The sequence below is a fragment of the Scomber scombrus genome, chromosome 3 (assembly GCF_963691925.1).
Source record: "Scomber scombrus chromosome 3, fScoSco1.1, whole genome shotgun sequence".
In the NCBI taxonomy this organism is placed as follows: Eukaryota; Metazoa; Chordata; class Actinopteri; order Scombriformes; family Scombridae; genus Scomber; species Scomber scombrus.
Genome location: NC_084972.1, coordinates 9,358,396 through 9,386,319, shown reverse-complemented (window position 1 = coordinate 9,386,319; position 27,924 = coordinate 9,358,396). Strand labels below are relative to the sequence as shown.

Here is a 27,924-nt window from a genome sequence, read left to right as displayed (position 1 = left end):
AGAAGCCTGTGAAAAGTTTGATCAATGAGTCTTTTTGTTTATTTGTTCACCAGCACAGAAACTAATGATGAATATCTGATGACAGTCCTGGTGTTTCTGCAGTGTATATTGTGTGTAGGACATCAGATGCTCAAGGAACCAGTGACTGTTCGCTTGCATTGTTTTGGAATGGTTATGTCCAAAAGCAAAGAGAGATCTTGGTGCTTCTCTGTGGTGCAGGATTGGACTTTCTCTGAGGGGACCTTTAATACTTCTGTCCTCCTCTTATACAGAAGTACAGAGTCTGAGTAGGCATGTACAGGTAGGCGGATGGACTCATTTACAGTCATTGGCAGGTGAAGTGTGAAGGTTTCAATAGGGACGAGCAAAGGTGGCTCAGGAAGAGGAGGAGGAGGAGGAGGAGGAGGAAGACCTCCACTGCTGGTGTTTTTGAGCCGACCCTCTGCACTCTTGGACCACATCTTTGGCAGAAACTTTACTTTCTGTGCTGCGGTCTCCTTCTCCTTGATGGTGCCACGATGTTTTGGTGCTGAGAAGTTGGAGGGCCTCAGAGGAGGAAGTGGGCAGGGGTGTTTGATCCTGAAGCCCTCAACAAGTAGGTTGACTCCTATATACTGTGGCACTTCAACGGCTGCCTAGAGACCAAAAAGCAGTGTCCACAGCATCACCCTGAGAATATGGGCCACATTTAGACACATTAACCTGAGCATGGTTAAAAAACGTTACCTTACCTGCCTACATATGAGCTGAAAGTCTCCTGTCTTTGCAGTGCGGTCTGTTCTTCGGTCCAAGACAACTCGTAGTGTGTCCTCCTGCACGGCAGCACAGAGGCGGGCTGTCACAGTTGTGGAGGGAGCCATAGTGGGGCTGGCATTGATCTCGATCAGCCATGGACGCAGGTCACGACCTCCAAAACACATAGCAAAATATCTAACTGGTTTAATTCAAATTAGAATTGGATGTCATATTCATTCGGTTACCAATATAATTAAACAGCTCCTGAAATCGGAGTTTTAAAATACAAGATAACGTGATTGAAACAGGCAGCATAATGTATAACACTACCTAACATGAAGTCAGCACCATAGAGCTCAAAAGTGTTTTTGCGTGACTCCATTAGATCTTGTGTTGTCTGTAAAGCATGGATCACTGCTTTCTTCATCCCTGGGACTACCACAGTCTCCCACTGGGCTTTGCGGCCCTGACTGGACAGAAAGGTCCTGAACTGCTCATCTGACCACATGTTGTCTGCTGGGATGCCTCGGTGGCGTTGTTGGGAGGGCCTCAGATGCTTCTGGATGGAGTTATTGCACAGATGGACTGAGCTGAAAGGATGGGGGGGGGAAAGAGAAGTCAAAACTGGAGAGACAAATGAGGGGAAACAGGTATGTTAATTGACAGAAGTATAATGATGAAGTATAATGATGTAAAATTACATCTGATTCTTTACTAATCTGTTCTGTACTTCTAAACATTAAGCATTCAATGACATCAACACATTTGCTGACTAGAGTGTGGATACACAAAAATCAAACATGTAATTGATCAAGCTTGCATTAGTTCTACAATTCCAGGTGAGCAGATGATTTGCTTTTATAGACTATTTAAATAACATGGCATATTCCGAATGTTTTGCTTAGAATTTGTAACTCAGTGGTTGCAATAGAAGCACTAAAATATTCAGGTGGACAGATGTTTTACAAGCAGTTTGCCCTCAGATCTTTTTCTGGCAGATGTCAAAGACAGCTGTGTTGCAGACATATTCAAATTTAGCTGTAGGAAAAGCTGTACAGTCATTGTTAAACCACACATGGCTGTGGCTGCATCAGATCTCCCACCAAAAAAAACTGATCATAATCTGTGTTGCCTTTATCTTTATCTCACTGTTTGTTTCTCTCGCTGTCTCATAGTTCCCCTTTTTGCATTTTAACAGTCATATGGTTTCACATCTGCTTATTTTCTTTCATTTTATTCCCCCTCACTTTGAAAGTATCACTGTCTTACCTATCCAGTATATCTAGTGAGAAAGGCTGTGTTGAGAAGCGCAGGTAGCACTTTTTATAGAACCACACAGTAAGAGGGTTCCAGTCTGTGACCAGGAACCACTGGCGCACATCAAACTTGGTGCCATAGACCAGCAAAGGACGCTCCAGGTATTTCTGCACCACCCACTTGTTGTCCTTGGTGAGGGTTGAATCACTACCCACCAGCCTGAGGATCTGATCCAGACGTTTGGCGCATTTGATACCTAGAAGGCAGAGGAGACTGGTCAGCTAGGAGTCTGATAGATTATGTCTGATAGTGTCTGACCTCTCACCTCTGCCCCTGGATTTAGCTCCAGGTTTGATAATCCAGATGTTGTGTGTGCCATCTATGTCCAGCTGTGGACTCACTGCTGCCAGCTGCTGCAGCATGGCCTTACAGCAGGTCACTAAATGATTACTGCTCTCGATCTGGGCTTCGCCACTGAGAAAAGATCAGAGAGGAAGGAACTGTAGCAAAACACCAAAGAGCCGTATAGTTTGCCAGTTTCCTATCTCTATCTCTTGCACACAGACACACACATACACAAGCACACTGTACTCACTGAACAACACAGTAGTAATTGTCAATAAACTCAGTCCACTCCTCCTGTGTAAGTGTGTCTGGTGTCTCCAAGCTTATGTCTATATCAGTGTGCTCCACACTCTCTAAAAACTCCTGGCATACTTTGAGAGCCTTGTCAATCATTAGCGAAAGGACCACCGGTCTAGATTGCCGTTTGCATCGTTTCCTGCGATCTGAAAGTGGAGGAAATAAACTAAACTAAATAAACTAAGTTTCTTCATAATTAGCTACATGAGTAATTTGATAGTCATGTGAGAATTGGTCATACCCTGAACGTTCCGAATGTTGTTACTTGTTCCCTCTCCCTGAGAATTCTGCTCCCTCTCCACTATGTACTTCAAAAGACTGATGCAGGCTGTCCTCCTGTAGTCCTCTACACAGAGGACAGGGACATATACACGTCAGTACTGTAAGTTATGTCTGTGACAGAAAGTAAAAAGGAGCTGGAAACACAAGAGATAAGCACTGTTTAGTTGGTTGAGCTGTAAAGTAATGTCTGACCAATGAAAGCTTGCTTCTCATCCTGTGCTGCTAGTCTGTAACAGCGGGGGAAGAAGGTGTCTGGGTCAGCTGAGTCAAACCAGTGCAGGTTCCTCAGGTTCACGCACAATCCCACCTGTGACAGAAGAGACAGATATTAATGGTGGGTCTCACAAGGGACCAAAGAGGAGGCTGTTATTAAATAAGACCAGCACATAACTATACCTTGGTGGTGAAGCTGCCTGCTTTTGCAAAATGATTGATCATTTGTTCTTTTTGCAAGCTGTTGCTGTTGATCGTCTCTCTACGGTTTGTCCAGTAGAAATAAACCATTTCATTGCGCACCAGTCGAGACTATAGAATAAGAAAAGAAGAGGAAAGGAATGGGATCTGAATTTGTTGAATTTTGCTATTAAAAACCTAAAATATTCAGCATGGTAATCAAGTTTAGCAACACATCACCTTAGCCTCATGTTAGCCTAGAACCTTAGAGGTTGTTTTTACCATGAGATCATTCAGTCCATCTGGATCCGGCTCTTTTTCAACATCATCTGAGTTATCTGAGAAAAATGAACAATGTTAAAGAACGGAGAGATATAAAAAGACGTACTATGATTTCTTAAACGGTCACACTTTTATCTGTCTCACCATCATCATCATCGCTGTCACCAGCATCATTAGAGCTGGCCCTGCTCTCATCACTATGACGATGGTGTGCTTGCTGTTTGGGCCGATACATATGCTGCTCAACCCAGCCTCTGGCCCTCAGTCCTGCCCTGATGACAGGGTAAGGGCCTTGGATTGAGAAAATCTTATGCATCTGAAAGGATAGTCAGCAGAGACAGAAACAACTTTTTGGAGCAATCAGGAATTTATGTGACAACAGAAATGTTTTGTTCATACTCAGTAATGTTAACTCACCTTGACAGCTTTATTTGCAATGGCTTTGGCTGTCCTCAGTCTATCTGGGTTGATTGCAGGAAGGCTGACAACGCTACGTCGATTTTTGCCCTCCGGAGGTGTAGCTGACGCACAAAAAACAAACACACATACACAACCACACACACAAATGCACACACACGCACACACACACACACACACACACACACACACACACACACACACACACACACACACACACACACACACACACACACACAGACTGTTGAGTAAATTATACAGTCAGCTGTCTTAATAAAGCTCATCAGAGATTATACTATTCATGTTGCACAAATTGCTGCTGAAATAATTAATGTTGCAGGCCTATCTGTTACTGACTTGCAGGCTATACCTACTTGTTTGCAGGGTTTTGCCTTCATTTTGGTTGCATTGTAGGACCTCCTGAACCTTGGACAGGCCTTCTGTTTCTCCTACAGTAACACCAAGAACACTCATCAGTCGTTTATCTTACATCTACACAGTAGATAACACCCAACCCATCCTATGTCCAACATTTTCCTAACAAACCAAGAGCATGTTTAGACCCAAACAGGGGAGCCAATTGAGCCCAAATACCATGTTTTATGCTTTGTTAATAATTGGTATAACATGACATGGCAGTGCAATGCATTAACGGGAGAAGGCAGGAGAATATGTACAAATATTTGCTGGTATATAAACTGTAATATGTCTAGGTCCACAAATTGGCTGGTGAATAATACCTAAATGAATAAAATATGAACCAATTATATTTAAATGACACACGTGTATTTAGTATACAAGGTAAGTTGACAATGATGATAACAAAAGCCAGAGAGCATGTAACTAAAGCTTACACTCAGTGCCAAAAAAAAGCAAAGTCGTGAAACTTTAATACATGGCCTCTGGATTCAAACATTTGGCCACCTTTTTACCAGTGTGACCTCATGATTAATTCAGCACTTGTGACTCTATGAATACAAAAGCCAAGACTTGAGGTGTGAAGTCAGGCAGCTGTGACCTTTCACATTTCAATTTAGAATTGGGTCACACAGCATTCTCAGCTGCAGAATTTTGTCGTGTGTTTTATCATACATTTTGGTGATAGGGCTTAAATGTAATTAACATTAGACGAAAATACACCTAAGTGGTTTTTAACAGTATTTGTCTGATCCTTGGGATGTTCAGATAGGGACAGTGTTTCCTTTGTTGCTCTTTGTCTCTCACCACTGTCTGGGCATGGTGTGCAGCATCCATCAGTAGCCTGCTTGCCAAGGCGGACAGACTGTCTGGACCCGGTGACCTCCATACTGACATCAGCTCTCATTCATCAAAGCAGTGTTTTTTTCCACTCTGTTTCATGGTTTGGTCAGGCACAAACTGCAGCAGAGGACACAGTGTAGCATTTATCTGGTGTGCACAAATGTTACATGAACAATGTGCACAGATATGTTGTTGACAACTGCTGGTTTCTTGCATCTCTGGTTAATGATCTTGTGGATCAGTCTCTCCAAGTGCAGTGGACTATAAAGTGGGTCAAATTGCTGTGCAGCAGATAGCTTGGCTACACCTGTCAGCTTTGCACCAAGACAGTGTGTGATACTCAGTCTGATTTCCTTCAGTTACCTGTTGGACAGAGGCCCGGCACTGGACACATATCCAAACAACAGATATGCTCACCAAATTTTCCATTACATCAATCTATGCACAGTAGACAAATAAATATATATATGATTTTCTTTAAATCCACCACAGGTTAGAATTCACTTTATTCACCAAATTAGCATGCTGACTGCAAAACAAACCAAAGCCTAACTGCCTTGACTCTTTTTTTCTTAACTGACAAAGTAACACCAGCAATCAGTGTAAACTCCTCTGACTCGGATATTACATGTTACAGAAAGTCTGATAAATGTTTTGACATCACGGACTAGTGTTTGCTCTTCTTACCTGCTGCTGAGGTGCACAGGCGTATTAACTTCAGTGCCGGTTGAGTTTCACCGGAGGAACGCACGGTGCGCCCCACTAGACCTGTTTATTGTCCCCATGGCAACCACTACAACGAACTACAAATAATTAAAAAAAACTACACATGGTAAACGATAAAAACTACAAATGGTAAAGATAAAAAAAAAATAAAAATGGTAAAACATAAAAACTACATGTGGTTAAAATATATATATAAATGGTAAGTAGTTGATGTTGTCAACGTCCACGCCAAACTGATACAGGACTGAGGGGTTGCTTGTTTTGACAGTTTGACGTCAAATTACCATGAAATTACAACAAACTTTACCTGTTTATCATGCGCATGTTAATATTCAACTCCGTTTTATATTATATTTTATTATACAAACGATTATGTATTTTGCATGAGAGGATGTCACTTTTCTGTTTACTTTTGTAAAGTTATTTTACTGTTGGAAACCGTTTTTTAAAAGTGGGCTTGTTTGTTTCATTGTACCAAGCCACTTTTAGGGGAGTAGAGTATTGAGTAGGATAGAGTACAATGCCGCATGGAGTGGATAATTTTTTAGTAATATGTTCTTTTAGTTTGTTTTTTAAATATTTCTAGCTGTGCTGCTGTCGCGACATTAGCTGCGCAGTCCCACACTGGCAGTATTATTTTCGTAGGATTGCGAAGTCGTGACCCGCCCCTACTCTTCCTCTGATTGGCTTATCCTGATATTCTAACCCTAAACCTAACCAATCCCACTCACCATACCTAAATCTAACCAACACAAATAACAGACGTAACGAGTGTTAGCCAATCATAGACAGAATAGGACGAGTTATGACTTCGCCATCCTAGGAAATAAATTGGCGCCCTAACTCAGGCTGTTCTGACGTCAGGATTGTCATGCGCACTCGGGGTTAGTAGTTATCAGGGCATGTCCCTGCGAACACACATACATAACCTCACAACATAGCGTTAACACACACACATACAGAATTGAACCTTAACAATATAACACTCAGGAAAAGGTAAGGCAAGCACTTTTTCTAACTTGTGCATTTACAGCCAGTGCAACAAAAAAAAGAATGTTTTGTTTCCTGAAGTTAGTTTGAAGCTAACATGCTAACACTGTTCTTACTGTTTGTGACTCTCTGTCTCAGGTAGCAATGTGTGGAAGGACTGCTTGTACTCTGGCTCCTGACGAGGTGAGCCGAGCCTGCTCCTACAGAGACCGAGGTGGGCGGCGGAGACAGCCCCGTTGGAAGGATGGAGATGCAGACAAATACCAGCCCTCTTACAACAAGAGTCCGCAGTCCATGGGTCCCGTTCTACTATCACAGAGACATTTTGACAAGGTAAGCTGTCTTACCCTATGTGTCAATGAGCTTTGTAAAAAACAAACAAACAACACAACAGCGTAAAGTGAACGACCACATAGATCAACATTAAATTATGTGACATATAAGTAGTTACTCATCATACTGTAACATCAGAGAGACACACATCTGAAAAGACCCTTTGTAAATAAGTTAAGTAATAGATACTGCGACATATTTAATGATAAAAGCACCCTGATGCATTATGTTAGGTAATAAAAGTGAAAAATAATATTAGTTTTATTGTTCATTTACTTAATGTAAGCTTCCATATTGTTACATAATATACTATTCAGTGCAACAACACCACAACCTGAGAGCTGCAAGAATTAACCACAGGTAGTACATATTTCATTACTATTACACTGGACAGCATTATACACCAATCAGACACGACATTCAAATCTTGTTTGCACTTTTCAAGATATATTAAGAGATATATTAAACAACAATTTAACAATCAGTTCTTGAAGTTGATGTGTTGGAAGTAGGAAAAATGGGCAGCAGAGCACCTTCAAAACGGCAGGTCTTGAGAGGTTTTTTCAGTATGCAAATTATTTATTTATATATATATATGTGTGTGTGTATAATATTTATTTGTTTATTTAGTTCCTTACTCACTTACAGTTGGGTCGAAACCTGTCACCCTCTGGTGGCTCCACTTTTGCTGCTTGTCAGGGGGAGGGGGTGCAGCAGGTGGACTACCAGTCTGTTCTCTAGTTTGGCCCCAGTTTGTGGTTGATTGCATATAAAAAAGCAGATATTTTCTGTTAGGGATGACATGACACATTCTCCCACGGTCTCTCTATCGGTGTGGCTGTGGGTGTGTGTGTGTGCGTGCGTGCGTCACCCTTCACAAAACAGCAGAGAATTGTACATGTGCAACGATGTAGAGTGAATGAAATGCTTTTGCATAAATTAAATCACATCAGCCTTTTTTTATTTATTAAAAGAACGTGATGTAGAGCTGTTCTATAGGAAAAGTGACCTTAAACGACTTCGGTTGTGATTTGGCGCTATATAAAAAATAAAATAAAATAAAATGATCTTGACTTTCAGGGGGGGGGGCGTCCCTCCAATATAATGATAGGGGAAACACTGATGTGTGACATTTACCTGGGGAATAGATGGCACCAGGGTGCATTATGGGAAGACGGCAAGCAGGCAGAGGCAGTGTGATGCTCTAAGTGATGTTCTGCTGGGAAACCTTGGGTCCTGGCGTTACTTTGACATGTTCCACCGTGTAGACCAAATACACCCCTTCATAGCATTCCCTGATGGCAGGAGAATAATGCGCCCCACCACAGAAATTGGTCAGGAATGGTTTTAGGGACATAACAAAGAGTTCAAGTTGCCTTCAAATTCCCCAGATCTCAATCTGATCAAGCATCTGTGGGATGTCCTGGAAAAAAAACTTCAATCCATGGACGCCCAACCTCATAACTTACAGGACTTACAGGTGTTTATGTTATTTTGTCCCTGCCTTTTCTGTGTCTTCAGAATGCTCCTGTGGATGAGTGTGTATTGACCACGATGCGTTGGGGCTTGGTACCTGCCTGGTTCAAGGGGAATGACCCAAGCGAGATGCATTACAGCACCAGCAACTGTCGCAGTGAGAACATACTGGAGAAGAAATCTTACAAGGTAAGATACTTGCATACACGAGACTGCTGAGTGACAAGCCCTTAATTTTTATCAGTTTGTTTTATGTGTTGTCTCTGATCACTGTTTCTTCCCCAAGGACCCCCTGATGAACGGACAGCGATGTGTCATCCTAGCTGACGGCTTTTACGAATGGAGGAAGCAGGAGAAAGGCAAGCAGCCCTTCTTCATCTACTTCCTACAAACTGCAGGGAAAAAAGAGGGTCAGGATGACCCCACGACCTCAGCCCTCAATAATGAGAATTCTGAGACGGCGTGCCCTCCAGAAGAGGCCTCCTGTGACCTGATAGAGGTAAGTCGTGGGTTCTCTATAGTAATGTTAGCACCATGAACATTTGCTTTCATCCAAAACAAATGTTTAGAGAATGCAACTTTGGCGGAAATTACCATGGCTGAAAATTTCCTGTGTGGAAGAAGGCCCGAAACAAATGTGTCCACCAGGTGTTTCTGTAGAATTCAAAATGTAACGCAACACGTGAACTCATGCTTGAGATTTGTTTTCAGTGCCAGGCTGAGGACTCCATAAGTCACAAACCAACAAATTCTTTCATAAATTCTGCACATTTTTATAATTTTAACATTACAGTATGCTTTTTGCTGTGTGTTGTTAAGGAAGGGGAAGCCCAAGGTGAGTGGACTGGATGGAGGTTGCTGACTTTGGCTGGAGTGTTTGACTGCTGGACACCTCCAGCTGGTGGAGAACCCCTTTACACCTATAGTGTAATCACTGTGAATGCTTCCCCAAACCTGCAAAGCATCCATGACAGGTAACAATAGTTAATGTAGAAAAAAAAAAAAAATGTATTAGTGTCGGTATGAAATTCTACATTGTTGTGCTAATGTGTTTTAGGATGCCAGCAGTCTTGGAAGGAGAGGACGAAGTGAGAAGATGGCTTGATTTTGGAGAAGTGAAATCTTTAGATGCCATAAAACTGCTTCAGTCAAAAAACATTTTGACTTTTCACCCCGTGTCATCGTTTGTCAGTAACTCGCGCAACAACTCTCCAGAGTGCCTTCAGCCAGTCGATCTTAACAGTAAAAAGGTACAAGATTGAACGTGGCATTTTACTCACTGTGGTTTAAAGCTTTAGCCATGTGATGTCAGCTGTCTGGCATTTAGAGGTTTGTGCTGATTAATCTGACCCTTGACCTGTAGGAACCCAAGACCACAGCCAGCACTAAGATGATGAAGAGTTGGCTGACTACTGCCCCTTCAAAGAGGAAAGAGACCGACACGCGTGAGAGTCAGGAAGAGGGTAAAAGCAAAGCAAAGACCCGAAAGTCTGCAGGACCACTTCAGCAGTGGCTTCAGAGACCCAACAAGAAACCAAAAACCAAATGAAGAGATGAACTGGACTGAAAACTCTGCAGTGTTGAAAACACCATTTAGATCTGATTTATTCTACATTAGTTTTTTTTAGAAAAATGGTTTCTTCTATTAAAAGCCAAATGCTTTAAATGTGACAACTGTGATATGGATACTGCTTAATAGTAAAAGATTTATACAATAAATGTCAGAAATAAACACAGTATGATTTATTCAAGATTTTTATTACCCTTATTACTTGAAACGCAAAGACATTTTGAAACAATGTAGATGCTATGCATTTATCATATTAATAATATAATAATGATGAATGCCAATACTCCCCCCACATTTTTTTTCTTCTTTCAAAGTTACAGTATGTAAGCTATCTTGTAATCTATAATGCATTTCAAAGTTTTAACATAATACGAACAGACAGTTAAAGATCTGATCGGTTAAAAGAAATGTCAAGCACTTAAATTGTTTGCCAACACGAACAACTGGCAGTCAGATATGGAGATTTACAACACAACTTTTGCCTTCCCCACAAAATGATTGAGAGGCTTGCAAATATACAAAGTCTTGCAATAGTTGACAGTAAAAAGAAGAAATGTACTAGCTAATAGTATTTAGTAATGAATGATATTTATACTCTCCAGGACTGTCAGGTAGAATGACACGCTGTCTTGATTTGGTTCATTCCCACGTCAAATGTTGTACCAAGGATAGTTGATTACAAGACAAACCTTCATTTCCCCAATAAGAGCAACAGCAGGTAGCATTATTAGGGACAGCACTTACATGAAGTCTGGATTCACACTACGTCCTCAACCTGAGCTACAACTGCATTTATTGTGGCTCTAAAATGAGCTGTCTGAGCAAATCTTCAGTTATTGTAAATGACAGCAAAGTGCAAAAAAAACCCAAAAAACAACCTGTACACAATTGAATGATGGTCTTGTCATTTAACATGATTTTCTACTTGACTAATTAATGAGAATCAGCCGGCAGCATCGTAATGTGATCTTCACATGCACCTTCACACATTCTGATCCTTCAGGACATCAGCTCTCAATCCCCGATGAGTATCAGTTTGTTTGTTTTTTCTAAGGTTGCACGAGGTAAAGTGAAACCATGGTAACAAGTGTTTCTGAGTGTAAAACTAATTTAAGCCACAACACAAATGAGTAAAATGAGGGGAGCAGTGTTTCCTCTATTCATGCAGCAGTGGAGGGCCGTGAAAGTAAGAAAACCACCCACTGCTAAAGAAACTTTGATTTAAAAAAAAAAAGAAACAAAAAAAACCAAAACGGGTTGTTTAAATGTACTCATAAACACATACATGTATAGAGATAATGTTTTGATTTACCACTTTAAATATCCCAAAGTAAAAGCACTGAGAACCAAACAATGGGTGTGAGAGCAGTGATACATATGCAACCGAAAATGAGGTTAGCCCAAACCGCTGCCACCATGAAAGAATACGAGGGGAAACACTGAGAAGTAATGAGCATCATACAAGTAAATGCCATAATGTTTCCTTAAGGTGTTCTTTGGGCTAGGAGACTTCTTTTATAGAAAATGTGTGTTTTGTATACATAAGGAGGTGGGTGCAGCATGTTTGTGTGTAGTAGTAGTATACTCTATGAGTGGGATGCTGCTTGTATGTTGGGCATTAGGGATTAACACAGTGGGCCATGGGGAAGGGGATATAATGACAAGGCAAGACAGGGTGATGAGGGCAATGACGACCCCCCTGAAGATCTTCAGAGTTCCTCAGCAGCTGCAGGTCTCCGCTGACGGCTTGGCTCGCTCGTTCCTGTCTAGCTTTATCGGCTCGGGGAACTCGTTGTACAACTCCACTTCGGTCTCCTGAAAACAGACGACAAAACCGAGGGTGAGCATTACTCGATGTCTCCCGGCTTTCACTGATTTAAAGTGTTCACCGGTTTTCTTGCGGTTACCTGTTTAAGAGCGTTGCGTGCAATAGTCTGGAAGGCCTGCTCCACATTGATCGCCTCCTTGGCGCTGGTTTCAAAATAGGGGATGTTGTTCTTGCTCTGGCACCAAGCCTGTGCTCGCTTGGTTGTTACCTGAAACAGAAAAGAAACCGATGTTATACTGACAAAACATCAGACGAACCAGAATCCCTGTTTTACACATGCTACTTTTAGAAATTGTTTCATTAGTTAAAAGTCAGAAAAAAACATCATTACTTCTGACTTGAGGGCTCCAAAATTACTACAAAACACTCAAAAAACATCCTCTCAAATCTGATTGTACTTGGACCCACCTGTCTGTTCTCCAGGTCGATCTTGTTGCCCAGCACCACAAAGGGGAAATTCTCCGGATCTCGAGGGCTGGCCTGGATCAAGAACTCGTCCCTCCAGCTGTCTAGAGTCTTGAAGGTGTTGGGTGCTGTCACGTCAAACACCAGGACGCAGCAGTCTGCTCCCCGGTAGAACGCAACGCCTAAAGACTGGAACCTCTCCTGACCTGCTGTGTCCCAAATCTGAGATACAGAATGTAGAGAAAAATCAGCATTTAGCTCGAATAGGTTTGATACATTAACATTGTGCATATTATTCAAATTTCCCTATTAAAAGGTTCTATGTGCAGAATTGTGAAGCAGTATAAATCTATTAATAGTTTTTTTATTGACGATAAGTGAATGGGTTGTAACATAACTTAAAAAATGAGACCTTCTTCAACTTTCTCAGTTGTCTGTGGACTGATTTATATGTGAATGCAAATTTTCAGCAAAAATATAAAAAGACGTGACAATTTTTTTCGCAGTACTAAGTGCGCAAATGACTGGCATGAAGACACAAAACAACACAACGAAAACGGTGCTATCCAAATAAAAACACCATGCAAAAATGAGCTCTCCCACTAATTAAGACAGCTATGTGCCCCTACAATGACAAGTCACCCATTCCCGAGCACACACACAGCTATAACATTATTTCCGAAAGCGGAACATAACTTAACCCTTTTGTTTTTTTCTTTTGGTGGTCCCAAGGTTGTAAAAAGTACACATTTCACAACAAAACCACAGCCTGTGGCTTCCTGACCACAAATCACTGAGCCTACCAGTGTTTAGTAAACAGGGTTGGCAAAAAAAAGTTTGCGGTTTGTAGGTCGGGTCAGATTGAGGTGGCTAACGACTATTTCTGTGAGTTGGGTGATGTGGCTTAAGTATGTGTCTTTTATGTAATTATGAGAAGTGTAAGTGAGGAAAATGACATCACCTGCAACAGTCTTGTGCCGCAAACGCAAACAACAGGCTGTTTCCTGCAGTTCACTTATTATCCACTGGTGTCACTAATAAGAATTTCTGATTCTTGCATATAGACCCTTTAATTGTCACTTCCCTGAAGCACCAAAAGCATCTTTAATCCAACATTATTAGTCACCAAAAACCTGAAAGTGAGCCACAGTAATCTTCAAAAAACTGAAAAGGAATTCATGTCAAGACCAATTTTGAGATAATACAGTAAATGTGTTCATATTATCAAGATACAGTACATGCACATAGTAAGTGTGCCTGTAAATACATTTACACTTGCACACAATTACTATCCTGAACAGTCTTTGGTAGTCTAAATAGTTAAGTTCCAAAACTCCAACACTAAAGGAAAAATAAAATCACATTACTGATCCCTAAAATGGGAATGTGATGGAAATTTGACCATGGAATTGAAAATACACATCTTAAGAAAAAAGAGATTTGTTTTCCTTCCTGAATTTATAATACTTTAGGATGAAGTCATTAACTATGTCTAATAATGTGTAAACTGTTTTTACAGAAAAGTAAGTACAATATAAAGCATTTTCACAGTAGTACTACATTAACAGTAGCCTTTTATTGTATTGCTAGTGATGGTTTTAGGTATGAAAATTGTCTTTCTATGAGAAAAAACGTGTGGAATTTTTGTGAAACTTATTTTCCTCCATACCTGCATTGTGACAAGTCTGTCATCCACCATGACTTCTTTCGTTAAGAAATCAGCACCTATTGTGGCTTTGTACTGGTTACTGAACTTCTTATTCACATACTGGTTCATCAATGAGGTCTTCCCAACTCTAGAAAAGGAAAAACACAACACATACAGAACATATGAGGGGCAGAAACAAAGAGAGTCGCCATTATTAAATGATTGGTGAAGCATTAAAAAAAAAAGGTTCTTAGCTTGCAATGTATGTGTGTTTTAGTGTTAGAGATGTACTTATCGGAGCACTTTTTTTTTAATTTAAGCATATGGCTCAATATCACTCACCCAGAGTCTCCGAGGATGATGACTTTAAGTAGTACTTTCTTCCTTGATGTCATTGTGTCACAGCTGTGAAGACATAAAAAAAATACATTAGAAGGGAAAAAAACTTAGACCAACGCTGCCTGGAACTGCTCAAACAAGATGAACACAGCTTTGGCTGAGAGAGGATTGTTTGATTTGAGTCAACAGGTTTCACTGAAAGATGATCAGGTACGTGTGCGTCTCTAAATACACTCAAAAGAAATGAACCAGTTCTAGGAATTTGATCAAATGAGGAGTCCGCTGTACTTGACTCACATTAACTGCACCAACAAAGAAAAACGCAATAATAGAAATGTGTTGAACTGCGCTGTACAATACGAGGCTCTAAATATCCTCTCACCACTTTGTTCAAAATATGTTGAACAATGTGGTTCTGTGGTTGTTCAGCTGAAATGAGATGTGCTATTTTTGTCACCGCAGCTGATTGTTTTTAGAGTATTGTAAACTAGCACTGATTTTGAAATATTTATGCTGCTGACAAACTATTCAATGAAACAAAATGATATTGTTTCATTCCCAAGTTTGATAAAGCTAGAATATTATAATAAATTCACAACAAAAAACAAGGGAACAAACAGCCAGTTACAAAAGACAGTGAATGCAGTCATGGATTGTGTTAATAATTACATACCTATACAGTACAACAGTAAATTGTTATGACTATGACCTCTATGAGGTCTGTATTTTGCCTATTTTATTTTTTTCTTCTTCCTATTAATTATCTATACTGTATTTCTTCTCCTAAATTCTTCCATTGTGTTCATCTGAAGTCATACATACAGACAGCTGACAAATTAAGAGCTAAAAACTGACAAAGTGTCTTAGAGAGGGGTGGGGCCACCACGTGCCACCAGATGAAGAAGAGTGCTAACACGTCAAAATCCCCTTAGGTGTTCCAACAGGGTTGAGACTGGTGACTGTAAAGGCCAGAACATATGATTCATTTTCATACTCATCAAATAAATCAGTGACCACCCATGCCCTCCAGATGGGGCATTGTCATCCTGGAAGAGATCACTCCCATCAGGATAGAAATGTTTGATATGATAAAGGTGATCACTCAGAACAACTTTGTATTGATTTGCAATGACTCTTCACAAGTTGGCCTAAACTATACCAGCAAAATGTCCCCCACAGCATAACAGAGCCACTGGATGCCCTCACTGTTGAGGTCAAGTATTCAAACCTATACTGCTGTCTTGATGTACATCACACATACACTCGCCCACTTGTCGAGAATATTGTGAAGGATGACTCACTTGACCAAATCTCTCTTTTTTTCACATTTACATAGACCAGTTTCTATGTTTGTTGCACCACTGAACTCTTTCAAATGTGCCTTTAACAAGCAGAGACAACAATCATGGAGGACAAACTAGTGGCGTCTGTTACTGAATGAGTTATATGACTTCACTAACCATAGTACCATAATCTGAACAGCAAACAGCAGGCCTGGAGTGAGTTTACTTCACAGTACAATAATGGTTAGGCAAAGGACAGGTGATTTTGTCGTTGCCTAGTAACGTTATAAAAAAGTGTCTTTGTGACTGAAGTTCCTGCCACTAGTGCCCCAACAATGACTCCTCTTTCAAACTCACTGAGATCGTTTCCTCTTAACAAAATCAGAATCAATGGGGCCTGCTCAGCATATTTTTACATAGCACACAGCATGACAGGATGTTTATTACTTAATTGTACCTGGCAGTGCACCTGTGTGGAAGCATTGGCATACTTTAATCAGATTCTTCCTTTAATTTGTCACCTGTCTGTATATCACTGGGGAATTACAACCACATCTCTGTTATCTGCTAATAGAGGGTCTACAGTAGATCATCAGTAGCTGCTTACTTGAAACCAATGGGAGACCTGACATTCTCACCTTTGCGCCTGCTCAAAACATCACTGACTTCGGCTGAGTGCACTTTGTAATAATAAACCACCCTCATACAGCTGTAATGACCAAAGTCCAAACTCTATTACCGATGAGCTTTAAATCCTCGCTCCGTTCAGAATAAACCTCGGAGCATTATCGACACACATATTCAATTGTTTCATCCACATCTCACTTAACGTTTTAATGTAATAGGTTCTTACGGGAACAAGAAGCTACGTCTTGAATCTATATTTGAACTACTATGAAGCAAGAGTAGCAGAGCTCTCGGTGCAGCTCTCATAATCTGCACCCCATGACACTGTGTCAGGGACTGATCACATGGTTTTAAAACACAGGACTAACGGAACCATGACTTGGCAAGCGTGATTAGCACAGCAAATACTTCGGCTGGATTCAACACACATAAAAAGGTATCATTCATAAATCTATCAGCCTGTGCGGTTGTTAATATCCCCACTTTATACATACTGTCCCTGTCTCAACATTTTACCCAACGACCATAAAAACATCAAACACACTCGCAAAGGGTTAGCAAGGCAGAATAAACATTCACGTACATTTGAGATCAGATCAAAACTCGACCTAGACAAATAGGCTAAATGCACAAAAAGATTAAACATATATTGTAGAAAAAATTGCAGAATTGTTCAAATCTTTAAGATAATTAACGCCAAGCGTTTTTTACACCGTGTCCATTGACAATTACCACATCAGTGACACTTCTTAATTTAAGCTAACGTTTAGTGTCGCTAAGCAAGGTTTTTACAGACAAATGTAAAACTTACTTGACAACAGCTAAGTCTTCAAAGCATATCGTAAGCGTAACCAACAACTAAAGTCAACACAAACCAACCTGGGTGGTGATCCTGCGGTAAAAAAAATGTCTTTGTGGACTTTTTCCTCTGCCTCGGGTTGTGAGCGTTAGCTAAGGCGCAGGCTAGCTGGCAGGCTAACAGCTCCTTTAAATGTCTAAACGTCAACAAAACAACAGGTTTTAGCTTGTCGACAGCTCAATGCTCTCCGATATCTAGCCTAGAAGCTAACTCCACTTATCAAAATCAAAACTGCCACTGCCGACGTGTGTCCCCCCCTTCGTGTAACAGGAGCGCTTTAGTACAGCGGTGTTGTTTCGTCTTGTTGCCGTAGACGCTAGCAGCTAGCCTAGCTCCGTCCACTTCCTCCAAAACAAGCTGCGTCGGGAGGCGCTGACGTCACGCGCTGGATACGCCTTGTTCCCTGCTTGTTCCTCTGGACCTGAGGAGGTCACAGTTTCTCCCTCAATAAAACTGCTGTATGGAGCAATGCATGACCAGAAAGAATGATTCACTATATGAGAAACATTTTGATTAACTCGAATATAGTTTTTCTTGCAGGCTTACAAAAAATTACGAAGCTCAAATTCTTAGTTTTGAGGAATTTCTAAGACCTTTTCTGTCATTTAGTGGTAGCCTATAAATGCTATTACTCGAGTGGAATCCTTCAGCTGATGAGAGACAAGAGTTACACGAAACGGAATCTACCTTCTTCATTAACAGAATACAAAAGTCACTCATGTATTAATAAACACGTAAGAGATGAATTCTTTACTGCAAAAGGAGAATTGCTCCATGTGGGAAATTAGTGTGGAATTAGGATGCCTTGTGATGTTTGGAAATGTATAGTAGTAGTTCCCAGTATTCCTGTTTGGCTCCTGATGAAGGCATGAGTAGAAATGTCGGGCTTTAAGTCAGCACAATGCTGTTTAAATAAAGAGGAAGCTGATTCAATGAGTGTGTCTGTGGGCAGTCCTCCTCCTTCAACTAGTTAAGAGTTCAAGGCTCCCAGCATCATTGTACATTTTATGGTTTTTTTTTAAACTGGTGTGGAGACAATGAGAGACAACATGGCTTCTCCTATATATTTGTTATCCTCAACCAAACCATTCAGTTAAGCTGGAAGTCAAAGATGTAATACTATACTATGAAAGCAAAAAACAGAAAGTTCAACAGACTAGTTTATTTGTTTTACTACAAAAATGTTCACATCCATAAATCCAAGTTCTCTTAGCCATCATTTGAACTTTTCATGATTGAATTTAGAAAGTATTTTGAGTTTATTAAACTTACAAATAATAAGATGTGCAATTGTTAGTATTATCTATGTAATTATTATTACTTTTACCCTTTGTCTGTTTGTCTTTGACTGTATCAACAAACAGAAAGTTAAGTCATGTCCTTCATGTTCTTTTTTTCATTATATGATGCCTAACTGTTCTCTGTTATTGTATTAATATCACACATGTTGTGATGCTTTCTATAAATAAAGTGATGTGGGGGAAAAACTAACAAAAAGAAACTGAACCTGACAGGTCGCAAAAACATTTCATAAATTATTCATAAATTCAGTGAAAAAATGTTTATGTGTATATGTTTATATTTTCTCTTTTATTAGTAATGGATTATGGAAAATCAAGGAAAGTTGTTATGCTTTACTCTTAATAGACTATATAGGCCTATACAAATGTACAATACATTGGCTATCCAGCTTACAAGTGCTGCTGAATTTTTGCTTCCTCAACTCTCACCCAATTAATTAATTGCAAATTCTACCACAATTCAGAAATTAAAAGCTAGAATCAGATAATTTTGAGATGTCAAAAGTGACAATAAATACAAAAGAAACAAACAATAAATGCAGCCAAAGTAAATCTAAAGATGATATAAAAAGTGCAGGTGAAACAACTGAAATCTTTTGAAAACTGCATGTGAGACAATCTGAGCTTTAAAATAAATGCTTCACATGCACAGTAACAGTCTTAAATAAAAACTTTGACACTCACTAAATCCTGGCTCCTTTCCAGTTGGCTCATAATGACTTTGGTTGTTGTTAAGATTTTGAATGAGTTTGTAGGTCTCCAGCAGCTGTATAGCTGATTCCATGTTCTCTCTTGGCCAGTTTATTCTGAGTATCTGATGATGAGCAGTGTTTGGCATATGTGATGATTTGATTTTGTTCTTTCCATTCAGCTGACACATCAACTCTTATTCTATGTAGGTATTTTAATGCTGTTGGTTTTTGTGCCTGCTTATTATGGTCTGTCAAAAAGTCCATCAATAAAGGCATTTGACGGACTTTGACGGAAAAAATACAATAATTATACTGTCTATTCAATTATGCCCCATTACGTCCCCTGAATTGTATTGTAATACTGAAGTTTAAAAAAAAAAAGAAGTCAAGTTTCATTCACACATGAAAGTCAGCTACATCTCATGTAATCTGACTTCCATTTTTGCTGCACATAAAATTTAAATTTGCCACCTAATAGCTGACATCCTGCATTGTATCTTCTTTTTTTAAATTATCCAAGAGAAGGCTATTGTTAGAGGCCATCGTCATCAGTGTTAGCAAATGACAGCTGATAAATGTAATCAGGATCCCTGACTGCAACCAGAAAAAAACCCTTGTGTCCATGGGCTGTACCCTGATTGACTGACAGACAGATTGATTGTGAGCTTTGGTTTTCAACTATTGGCATATGACTGCAAGTGACTTCCTACAGTAGTTATGATTAACACGCTTTTGTTGTATTACCAAGTGATTCTAAAGCCCATTCAGATATAGAATAGTCTGCATGCTTAAACAGTTATCATCATGTTGAAAAAGGCACAACGCCACACACTGCTGTATTCACAGAGACTGACACAGTACCATCAGCAGGCCAGTATGGGTCACTACCACAAGCACATCATGAACAAACAGTCCAACAAGGACAAACACATCAATGTAAAACAGGTTGTCTTAAAATAATTGCATCATCTGAAAGTCCATGTGCTTGTTTTTCTCCCCAAAACAAAAGAAGTCTTTCAAAATTCATTTTCCATCCAATGAATTGCTAAAACCGAGATTTAATGTTAATCACATAACTGCAGTTTTTGTGATTCTGCAATTGACACTGAAGATTATCTTTTTTTTCATTGTATGTGTTTTGTGATAATCTGGGAGGATTTTCAGGACTGGCTGACAACCAAAAACTCCTCCTACTTACTCCTCTCACAAGAGACAATATTGTGTTTGGTGACACGAAGGACATTAAAAGTGACTTGATATTGAACAACCTGATACTCCTGGCCAGAATTTTCAGCTGCACATCATGTTTCTGTTTTTAAAAGGGAGCTTGTGGACAATCATCTCAGTGCTTTAAGGCTAATGAAGGAAGACATGCAAAGTGTATCCTCAGAGCTTATGAAGAACTAAAAGCTTGAGCAACTATGGAAGAGTGCAGACTTCTTCTTCTTCTTATTATTATTATTATTATTATTATTCATTTGTCTTTAAGATGTATTATTTTCTATGAATATTTACATTATTATATACCGCATGTTTTTCATAAATTAAGTTATCTTATTATGTGCCTTGTTTGTTAAGGTGTGTTAACTGTTGTGATTATCTATGCCTTGATGCTTGCAAATGAATATTAAACATGTCAAAAAATATAAATTAAATACAAAAATTAAAAAGTACTTTTTTGTAAATGAATAATTCTCTGTTGAAGAATAAATAAAATATTTTAAAAAGTGCTTGTTTTCCTGTGTCTGTCTCCATGGAGTTTTTGCAATCTTCCAACGCAGGGCACGTTGTGAAGAGCGCACCGTGACGTCATCGCGTCGGTCTGAATGAAGCGTCATCCTTTGCTGATGTAGAGCGGCGCGGCGGCCTTTCTTCGCTGCTCTACATTTTCCTCCACTTTCCAGTCTTTACCTAGGTGTTTCATCTCTTTCATATCTTTAACTATGACTCGGTGGTCGACACTTGTCGGCTCTTGCCTGCTGCTCCTGGCCGCGGTGTGCTCGGAGGTTTCAGCGGACGGTCTGGTGAATGAGGACGTGAAGAGGACGGTGGACCTGAGCACTCATCTGGCCAAGATCACTGCGGAGATCGTGCTGTCCAACCAGGGACGTACCGCAGTGAACAGCTTCGTACTGGCTGTAGAGCCCGGCCTGGCCCCGCACTTGGCATACATCGGAGCCTCTGTGAGTTAAACATCAGTGATAAGGAACAGCACCATAGCTAGCTGTAATTAGCTTTAGCCTGTTAGCTACCTCACAGGATGCGACACGTATCCTGGCTACGTAAAAGTCCTGCTGCTTTCATGTGTTGCGGTTTTTGTTGTTGCGTGAAATAGACATGCATTGGTGCACAGGTTTACCAGCATGCTACCACACGATGTTGCAGTGTGTTCATTGATTGCATGACATCAGAGCTACTAGCGCTATATGGTGTGATTCAATGTGTTCCTGCAAGCTCACGCAGCTAATGTTACTATTTCATAATGTGTACTGCTCAGTGCAAATTATTCACGTCATTAGCTTTGCTTTGAGCAGCCTTTCTGTAAAGATCTAATTCTAGTTTGTAGAAATTCATTTTGAATTGCTAAAGGATGATGTTAACTTCCGCAGCGGTGCACGTTCTGTCAGTGGCTGAGCGACACGTATGCGCTGAGAAGCTGACTTCCGTGTCTGACTGCGCACGGGCCTGCCCCCCTCTCAATGAATGATAATGCTGCAGTGCTTTGTTTTCACATAGAAGCTGTAAACGCTGCTATGCTTTATAAAAATATAGAATAAACCTCTCACTTGTCATGTATTTTGTCAGCAAGTTCTTTAACAAGGACAGTAAAAGTCTGCCAACAGGCTATCTTCACTTCACCTGCATATCTCATTCTAATTCATACTGTCTGTGTGTCCTGCACTCATTTATAACCACATTGGTATTCACACTTCTATTTATATTCTGCTTTTTAGCACACATCATTTTTATCATGTCAAAAAGTCCACCCCACTAAACAGAAACATAAATCTCTTTTTTACATGGTTATGTTTGTGTTAATAATAGTTTTTTCTGTTTATGTCTGGACTGCATTGATTTCCCTGTGCTCGCTACTTGGTTAATAATAAATCCAATTGTGATTCTGAAGTGCATACATTTCAGAAACAGAGTAAGCTCAACCAGTAATCATCTCCTTGCAGGTGAAGGGTGATGAAGAGGATGATGGCACACTTGAGATCCAGCAGACAACCATGCCGGGCCAAAGGTACGAGATCAAACCTTTACTCTGCCTGCAGTAACAACACAACTTATGCAAACGCGCAGGCAGCTTTACAGGTGCATTTGAATCAACATTGTTCCATTAGTTGGGCGTTGATTGAGTGAAGTAAATAAAGTGTCTGAGTGACATTCCTGATAATAGCTTAAATCTGTCTAAATATCACAGATGGGTCCTTAAATCCTCCCTGTCCTGTTGGTTGTAGTATAGGAAACACAGGACTCTCCTTTTATGAAAGTAAGAGAAACATTTCCTTACTCTAGCTATCAATGACTCATTTATGTAAGTCCAGTGATTTTAATATTACAGCAGATAGATTTGATTATGAAACCATACTTGCCAACTCACTAGATGATAGGAATGACATATTAATGAATATAGCAGTCACTTTGGCAGCATTTTCCATGCATAGATCCAGAGAAGCTGACATTTTACAGGAGCAACATTTAACATAATTATGCATGTTTATTTTTAATGCACACTCCTCTTTATCATTTGTTCTTTCAGTGGGGAGTTTTACAAAGTGCAGTTGACTTCCAGTCTGGCAGCAGGTGCTCAGCTTAAAGCAAAGGTGGAGATGACTTTAAGCCATGTCCTGAAGCCTTTCCCCTCACAAATCACCCAGGCTGAGCGCCAGCTGGTGGTCTTTCAGGGCAACCACTACTTGTATTCCCCTTACCCCACCCGCAGTCAGACCACACGTGTCCGCCTGGCCTCCAAGACAGTAGAGAGCTACACCAAGCTGGGCAACCCCAGCAAGAACGATGAGATCGTCGAGTATGGGCCCTTCCGTGATGTCCCCCCGTTCAGCGAGGTAAATCTCTGACCAGGTTTCACGGTTTTTGGATGATGAAGCTGCATTAAAGTTGTTACAAATGTTTTATGTTGTACATTTTCTAACCTTCAGGATACAATGAAGATCCATTATGAAAACAACACACCCTTCCTCACCATCAGTAGTATCACTCGCACAATCGAGGTCTCTCACTGGGGCAACATCGCTGTGGAAGAGACTGTTGATCTGAGGCACACAGGGGCCAACCTGAAGGGGCCTTTCTCACGTTACGATTACCAGCGTCAGTCAGACAGCGGCATCTCATCAGTCAAGTCCTTCAAGGTATGTTATGTTAAACACAAATCGTTGTTTCATTGGTTTTAGCTATTTAGGTGATGATGATTCTATCCTTTCTCCTCAACAGACTATCCTTCCTGCCTCGGCTCAGGACGTCTACTACAGGGATGAAATTGGCAACATCTCCACCTCCCATCTGCAGGTCCTTGATGACTCAGTGGAGGTGGAGGTCCGCCCTCGCTTCCCCCTGTTTGGAGGCTGGAAGACCCATTACATCATTGGCTACAATCTGCCCAGCTATGAGTACCTCTACACCTTGGGTGGGTTGACTGCTGAAAGCCCCAAATAACCGAGTCATAGGAGAAATATTTAATCCTTAAAAATGTGAAGAAGTAGTTAGAATTCATGTGTTTCCCTTAAATTCATATATTGACATGGATACAACACGTATTGTCCACTGGAAGCACTGAGGGACATTTGACTGACTACATTATTTGATATATAAGCCTGCACTGAGTTTCACATACACAGGATTTCAGACGCTCTAGGTAACCTAAGGGTTCATACTGTAATTCCTCTCTGCACTGTGCAGTGCTTAATTAACTTCATGATAGGTTTTACCTGAAGTTACGTTTTGAGACAAATGTATCCATTATATTTAAATTACAAACCTCACTGGGTAAGATATCTTTAATCCACAAGTTGTCTTGCTAATTATTCTCAACAAATTGGTTTGTAACTAATTATGATCAGTGGATTATATCAGTCTGCCACCACCAGAAGGAGCTAAGTTTGAAAACATGCTTTCAGAAAACAAGACTTCCCTCTAAAGTGAGAGTTGATTCCTTAAAGGGCCACTGTAAAATGAGAAGAGTTGTGAGGGAAAAGTAAGATATAAAACCGCTCTCGTCCAGAGGATGCTCTAGCAGGGTAACCACAGCTTCCTGTTGAGGCACAGCCTTCTTAATCACTATATCCTGCGGTCTGTTACTAATGTGTTGCGTAATTATACTTTTTAGGTGACCAATATGCACTGAAGATGAGACTTGTTGATCACGTGTATGACGACCAAGTCATTGACTCCATGACTGTTAAGATCATCCTGCCTGAGGGAGCCAGGTGGGTGTTTGCAACAAAATCTACGTGAGGTGGAGTTGAGATTTTTGTAGTGCTTCATGCTCATATCTCCCAACTTCCCCTGTCGTGTCCTAACAGAAACATCCACGTGGATACACCATACACAATCGATCGCATGCCAAACCAGCTGCACTATACGTACCTGGATACCTTTGGCCGACCAGTGCTTGTCGCCACCAAGAACAACCTGGTGGAGCAGCACATTCAGGATGTTGTGGTAAGAAGAACAGTAGAAAAGAATGGGGATTTTGGCCAGTTAGACTTTAAAGCAGGTTTGTAAAAAATACCAGCAGAATGGCAAAGACTAATGTAACATTTATCATTAACATATATCATTAACAGAGTTTAGTGCAAACTTTCTAGCTTCTACAAATATGTATAAAAAATTGTGTTTTAATTGTGTATTTTTAAGAAGATTGTATGCATCATAATCATTGGGCGGTACAGGTGGTGAATTAAATCATTTTGACAGTTTTTATTCACCAGCTTTCCTTTTGCGCCACCTTCAGGCCATGGAGCCAACCTTGCACACCAGATATCCCAATGTCAGATTTTACACCCCATGGCTTTTCCAGTGCAGCCATAGTCAGGACAAACTGTTTTAAAGCAGCAAGTTTACAGAGTTATCTAGATAATTTTGACGAGTAAAACCTGGAATCAGTCCTTGCAGATTTTAGGTTGAGGTTTTTTTTAGTTTTTTTTTTTAAGGAACGTTTTGTAGATGAATTAATAAATCTGCTTGTAGATTAGTATGTTTTTGCTTGTAGGATCCAGTTAACAAAGCATACTCATGTCATGAATACCTGCATTGCTGACTAACAGTCACTGAATTTTTAGTCTATCAACAAACTGTTTTAGCACTAGACATTTTAGCTACCTATAGCTAGCTATACCATAAGTAATGTCTTTATGTCAAAGATCATGTTTCAGTTTCGAGGACAATTCTTGCAATCATTTAATGTCTAAACAGCAGAAGTTGGAAGAACAGATGTGGACAATTTCTGCTGTGACAGTTAATTTAAACCCAAATTAATAAATGTCTTCCTTTGATTGCCAGGTTCATTATAACTTCAATAAGATCCTGATGCTGCAGGAGCCTCTCCTGGTTGTAGGAGCTTTTTACATCCTCTTCTTCACTGTTATCATCTATGTTCGCCTGGACTTTGCCATCACAAAGGTATGTCAACAACAGCCTGGTTTCTGCTAATTAATCTGTATTCTCACCTCTTTTTTTAATTCTACAATCAGTTGACACTTGCATGCATTTTGTATCAGTTTTGAGTCAGTTTTTACTTGTTTTTGTTCAGGACCCTGCGGCCGAGGTACGTATGAAGGTGGCCTCCATCACAGAGCAGGTGCTGACTCTTGTTAACAAGCGTCTGGGTCTGTACCGACACATGGACGAAGTGGTCAACCGCTACAAGCAGTCCCGGGACACGGGGGCCCTAAACAGCGGCCGGAAGACTCTGGAGGCCGACCACCGCACTCTGACGAACGAGATCAGCTCACTGCAGGCCCGTCTTAAAGCCGAGGGCTCCGACTTGGCCGATAAGGTGAGTGACGCGCGTTCGTGTGTGTTTGAGAGCTCGGATTGGAATAGTGAAATAAACTAGAGGTTTACGAACAGCGAAGTTCACTCTGCTCTATTTTCAGGTTGGGGAGGTGCAGAAGCTGGACGGCCAGGTGAAGGAGCTGGTGTGTCGCTCCTGCCAGGAGGCGGAGCGGCTGGTGGCCGGCAAGGTCAAGAAGGAGGCTTACATCGAGAGCGACAAGACTCTGGCCGGAAAGAGACAGGAGCTCGTCAGCCGCATCGACAGTCTGCTGGATGCCCTCTAAACAACTCCTGCCACAGTAGCATACATAAACACCCCTGCTACAACATACAACCACCTGTTTGTATGTACTAGAATTCAAATAAATGTGACACAAATGCTCACACATTCTTTTTTTCTTTTTTTTTTTTTTACCATCCTATACCACCCAGACATGGACTGTCAACATCTACATCTCGCGGTAGTGATGTGTTTATCCAAACACTTGTGCCTTCGAGCCTTGTGACAAACTTGAGGTCACTGCATGCTCAGCTCTTCAGCAGCTACATCACAACATGTTTGTCTATTTTTGAGTTTGTCGAGCTTAAACTTTGTCACACATGCTCAGGCTTGACACGTCATTTTCATGTTCAAATCTGGACTGCATTTTTGTTTTGTTTTTCACTCTTTGAGTTTAAAGGGTTGGGGATTTGTTTTTCAAATGAATGGTTAAGGCGTAAGTGTTTCGGTCTCATGTCTTTACTCACATATGCCGTTTTAAAATACTGAATAATTTCCAGCTGTCCAGTCGGGTGTAATGATGGTTGCTTAGTCTTTTCTAATCTCCTCTCTTGTGCACTTGAAAGTTTTTTCTACTCGCCCCTGACTGACGTTTAATATTTGAACAAATTTGAAGCTCTGATTGTGTCATCCCAAATCCAACATGTAGTGTCTGGTTTTTTTTGTTTTTACTGTACCTCAGTAACATTTTCTACATTTTGTATGATTTAGTTGTTTTGTAAGTGGTTTTGTTTCGACCATGAGATTAGTGGATACATGAGATTAGGTTGTGTGCGAGAAAAGACATGGGAAATGGGACACAAATGTTTGTGAAATGGGCAATGAAATGGAAAGCTGTCAAATTTGAAATAAAATTTTGAGAAACGGCCTCATTAATTTGTCAGTATGTTTGTTTTTTAGTAATACCGGCAGGTGCATGAAGATGTTTGAGATCATTTCTAATTTTTTATTAGTCCATTTGGGGTAGTTACATTTAGAAGCAATGATCTTAGTTCACCAAAGGAGGGCACACTTGTGTCAAGAACCACCACTTTCCTGCAGTTTATTTACTCACTAACAGTATTACACTGCATCTTGACCTAGACAAAAGCAATTGAATAATCTACTAGATAAAAATGAAAATCTATGATCTTACATACTCAAAATAAAAATAAGCCAAGTTTGTACAACAACTGGTGACCCTTTTAAAGCTGGTACCTCAGAGGGAAATTCCAGCACATTGTTGCTTTCCTTGTTTCAAACCAACCCCACCTATCAACCTCTCCTCCCCAGTGAGCAGAGC

At 40.4% G+C, this 27,924-nt stretch overlaps 4 protein-coding genes across 4 annotated transcripts; 2 read left to right on the top strand and 2 right to left on the bottom strand.

Annotated features, from left to right (window-relative positions):
* Positions 1–122: 122 nt before the first annotated feature.
* On the bottom strand, positions 123–5,314 carry LOC134003218 (tubulin monoglycylase TTLL3-like). Its single transcript, XM_062442354.1, has 14 exons — positions 5,233–5,314; positions 4,383–4,457; positions 4,009–4,112; positions 3,736–3,907; positions 3,592–3,647; positions 3,313–3,441; positions 3,109–3,223; positions 2,900–2,980; positions 2,588–2,780; positions 2,318–2,466; positions 2,005–2,248; positions 1,066–1,325; positions 732–907; positions 123–635 (listed from the first exon to the last, which is right to left on the bottom strand). The coding sequence occupies exons 1-14, from the start codon at positions 5,312–5,314 to the stop codon at positions 123–125; spliced, it is 2,349 nt and encodes a 782-aa protein (XP_062298338.1).
* Positions 5,315–6,890: 1,576 nt separating this feature from the next.
* hmces (5-hydroxymethylcytosine binding, ES cell specific) lies at positions 6,891–10,520 on the top strand. Its single transcript, XM_062415422.1, has 7 exons — positions 6,891–6,990; positions 7,123–7,317; positions 8,839–8,982; positions 9,080–9,292; positions 9,613–9,767; positions 9,851–10,043; positions 10,157–10,520. Exons 2-7 carry the CDS (start codon positions 7,129–7,131, stop codon positions 10,340–10,342), a joined length of 1,080 nt encoding a protein of 359 aa, XP_062271406.1. The 5' UTR covers positions 6,891–6,990; positions 7,123–7,128; the 3' UTR covers positions 10,343–10,520.
* Positions 10,521–10,532: 12 nt separating this feature from the next.
* On the bottom strand, positions 10,533–17,685 carry LOC133977312 (ras-related protein rab7). Its single transcript, XM_062415424.1, has 6 exons — positions 17,373–17,685; positions 14,587–14,649; positions 14,266–14,392; positions 12,600–12,818; positions 12,271–12,399; positions 10,533–12,178 (listed from the first exon to the last, which is right to left on the bottom strand). The coding sequence occupies exons 2-6, from the start codon at positions 14,637–14,639 to the stop codon at positions 12,083–12,085; spliced, it is 624 nt and encodes a 207-aa protein (XP_062271408.1). The 5' UTR covers positions 14,640–14,649; positions 17,373–17,685; the 3' UTR covers positions 10,533–12,082.
* A 3,485-nt stretch (positions 17,686–21,170) lies between these two features.
* Positions 21,171–27,514, top strand: rpn1 (ribophorin I). Its single transcript, XM_062415608.1, has 10 exons — positions 21,171–21,528; positions 22,525–22,589; positions 23,109–23,415; positions 23,509–23,718; positions 23,801–23,993; positions 24,693–24,792; positions 24,889–25,027; positions 25,868–25,987; positions 26,118–26,363; positions 26,464–27,514. Exons 1-10 carry the CDS (start codon positions 21,289–21,291, stop codon positions 26,644–26,646), a joined length of 1,803 nt encoding a protein of 600 aa, XP_062271592.1. The 5' UTR covers positions 21,171–21,288; the 3' UTR covers positions 26,647–27,514.
* The last annotated feature ends 410 nt before the right edge of the window (positions 27,515–27,924 follow it).

Excerpts from the sequence above, each read along its gene's own strand:
- LOC134003218 (XM_062442354.1), bottom strand. The coding sequence starts at position 5,314 with ATGGAGGTCACCGGGTCCAGACAGTCTGTCCGCCTTGGCAAGCAGGCT. Across the intron at positions 4,458-5,232 it reads CACACCATGCCCAGACAGTG|GAGAAACAGAAGGCCTGTCC; the intron begins GTGAGAGACAAA and ends GTGTTACTGTAG. Across the intron at positions 3,224-3,312 it reads CAGGCAGCTTCACCACCAAG|GTGGGATTGTGCGTGAACCT; the intron begins GTATAGTTATGT and ends CTTCTGTCACAG.
- hmces (XM_062415422.1), top strand. The coding sequence starts at position 7,129 with ATGTGTGGAAGGACTGCTTGTACTCTGGCTCCTGACGAGGTGAGCCGA. Across the intron at positions 7,318-8,838 it reads CACAGAGACATTTTGACAAG|AATGCTCCTGTGGATGAGTG; the intron begins GTAAGCTGTCTT and ends CTGTGTCTTCAG. Across the intron at positions 9,768-9,850 it reads CTGCAAAGCATCCATGACAG|GATGCCAGCAGTCTTGGAAG; the intron begins GTAACAATAGTT and ends AATGTGTTTTAG.
- LOC133977312 (XM_062415424.1), bottom strand. The coding sequence starts at position 14,639 with ATGACATCAAGGAAGAAAGTACTACTTAAAGTCATCATCCTCGGAGAC. Across the intron at positions 12,819-14,265 it reads ACAGACTTGTCACAATGCAG|ATTTGGGACACAGCAGGTCA; the intron begins GTATGGAGGAAA and ends TCTGTATCTCAG. Across the intron at positions 12,400-12,599 it reads TCGACCTGGAGAACAGACAG|GTAACAACCAAGCGAGCACA; the intron begins GTGGGTCCAAGT and ends TTTCTGTTTCAG.
- rpn1 (XM_062415608.1), top strand. The coding sequence starts at position 21,289 with ATGACTCGGTGGTCGACACTTGTCGGCTCTTGCCTGCTGCTCCTGGCC. Across the intron at positions 22,590-23,108 it reads ACAACCATGCCGGGCCAAAG|TGGGGAGTTTTACAAAGTGC; the intron begins GTACGAGATCAA and ends TTGTTCTTTCAG. Across the intron at positions 24,793-24,888 it reads ATCCTGCCTGAGGGAGCCAG|AAACATCCACGTGGATACAC; the intron begins GTGGGTGTTTGC and ends GTGTCCTAACAG.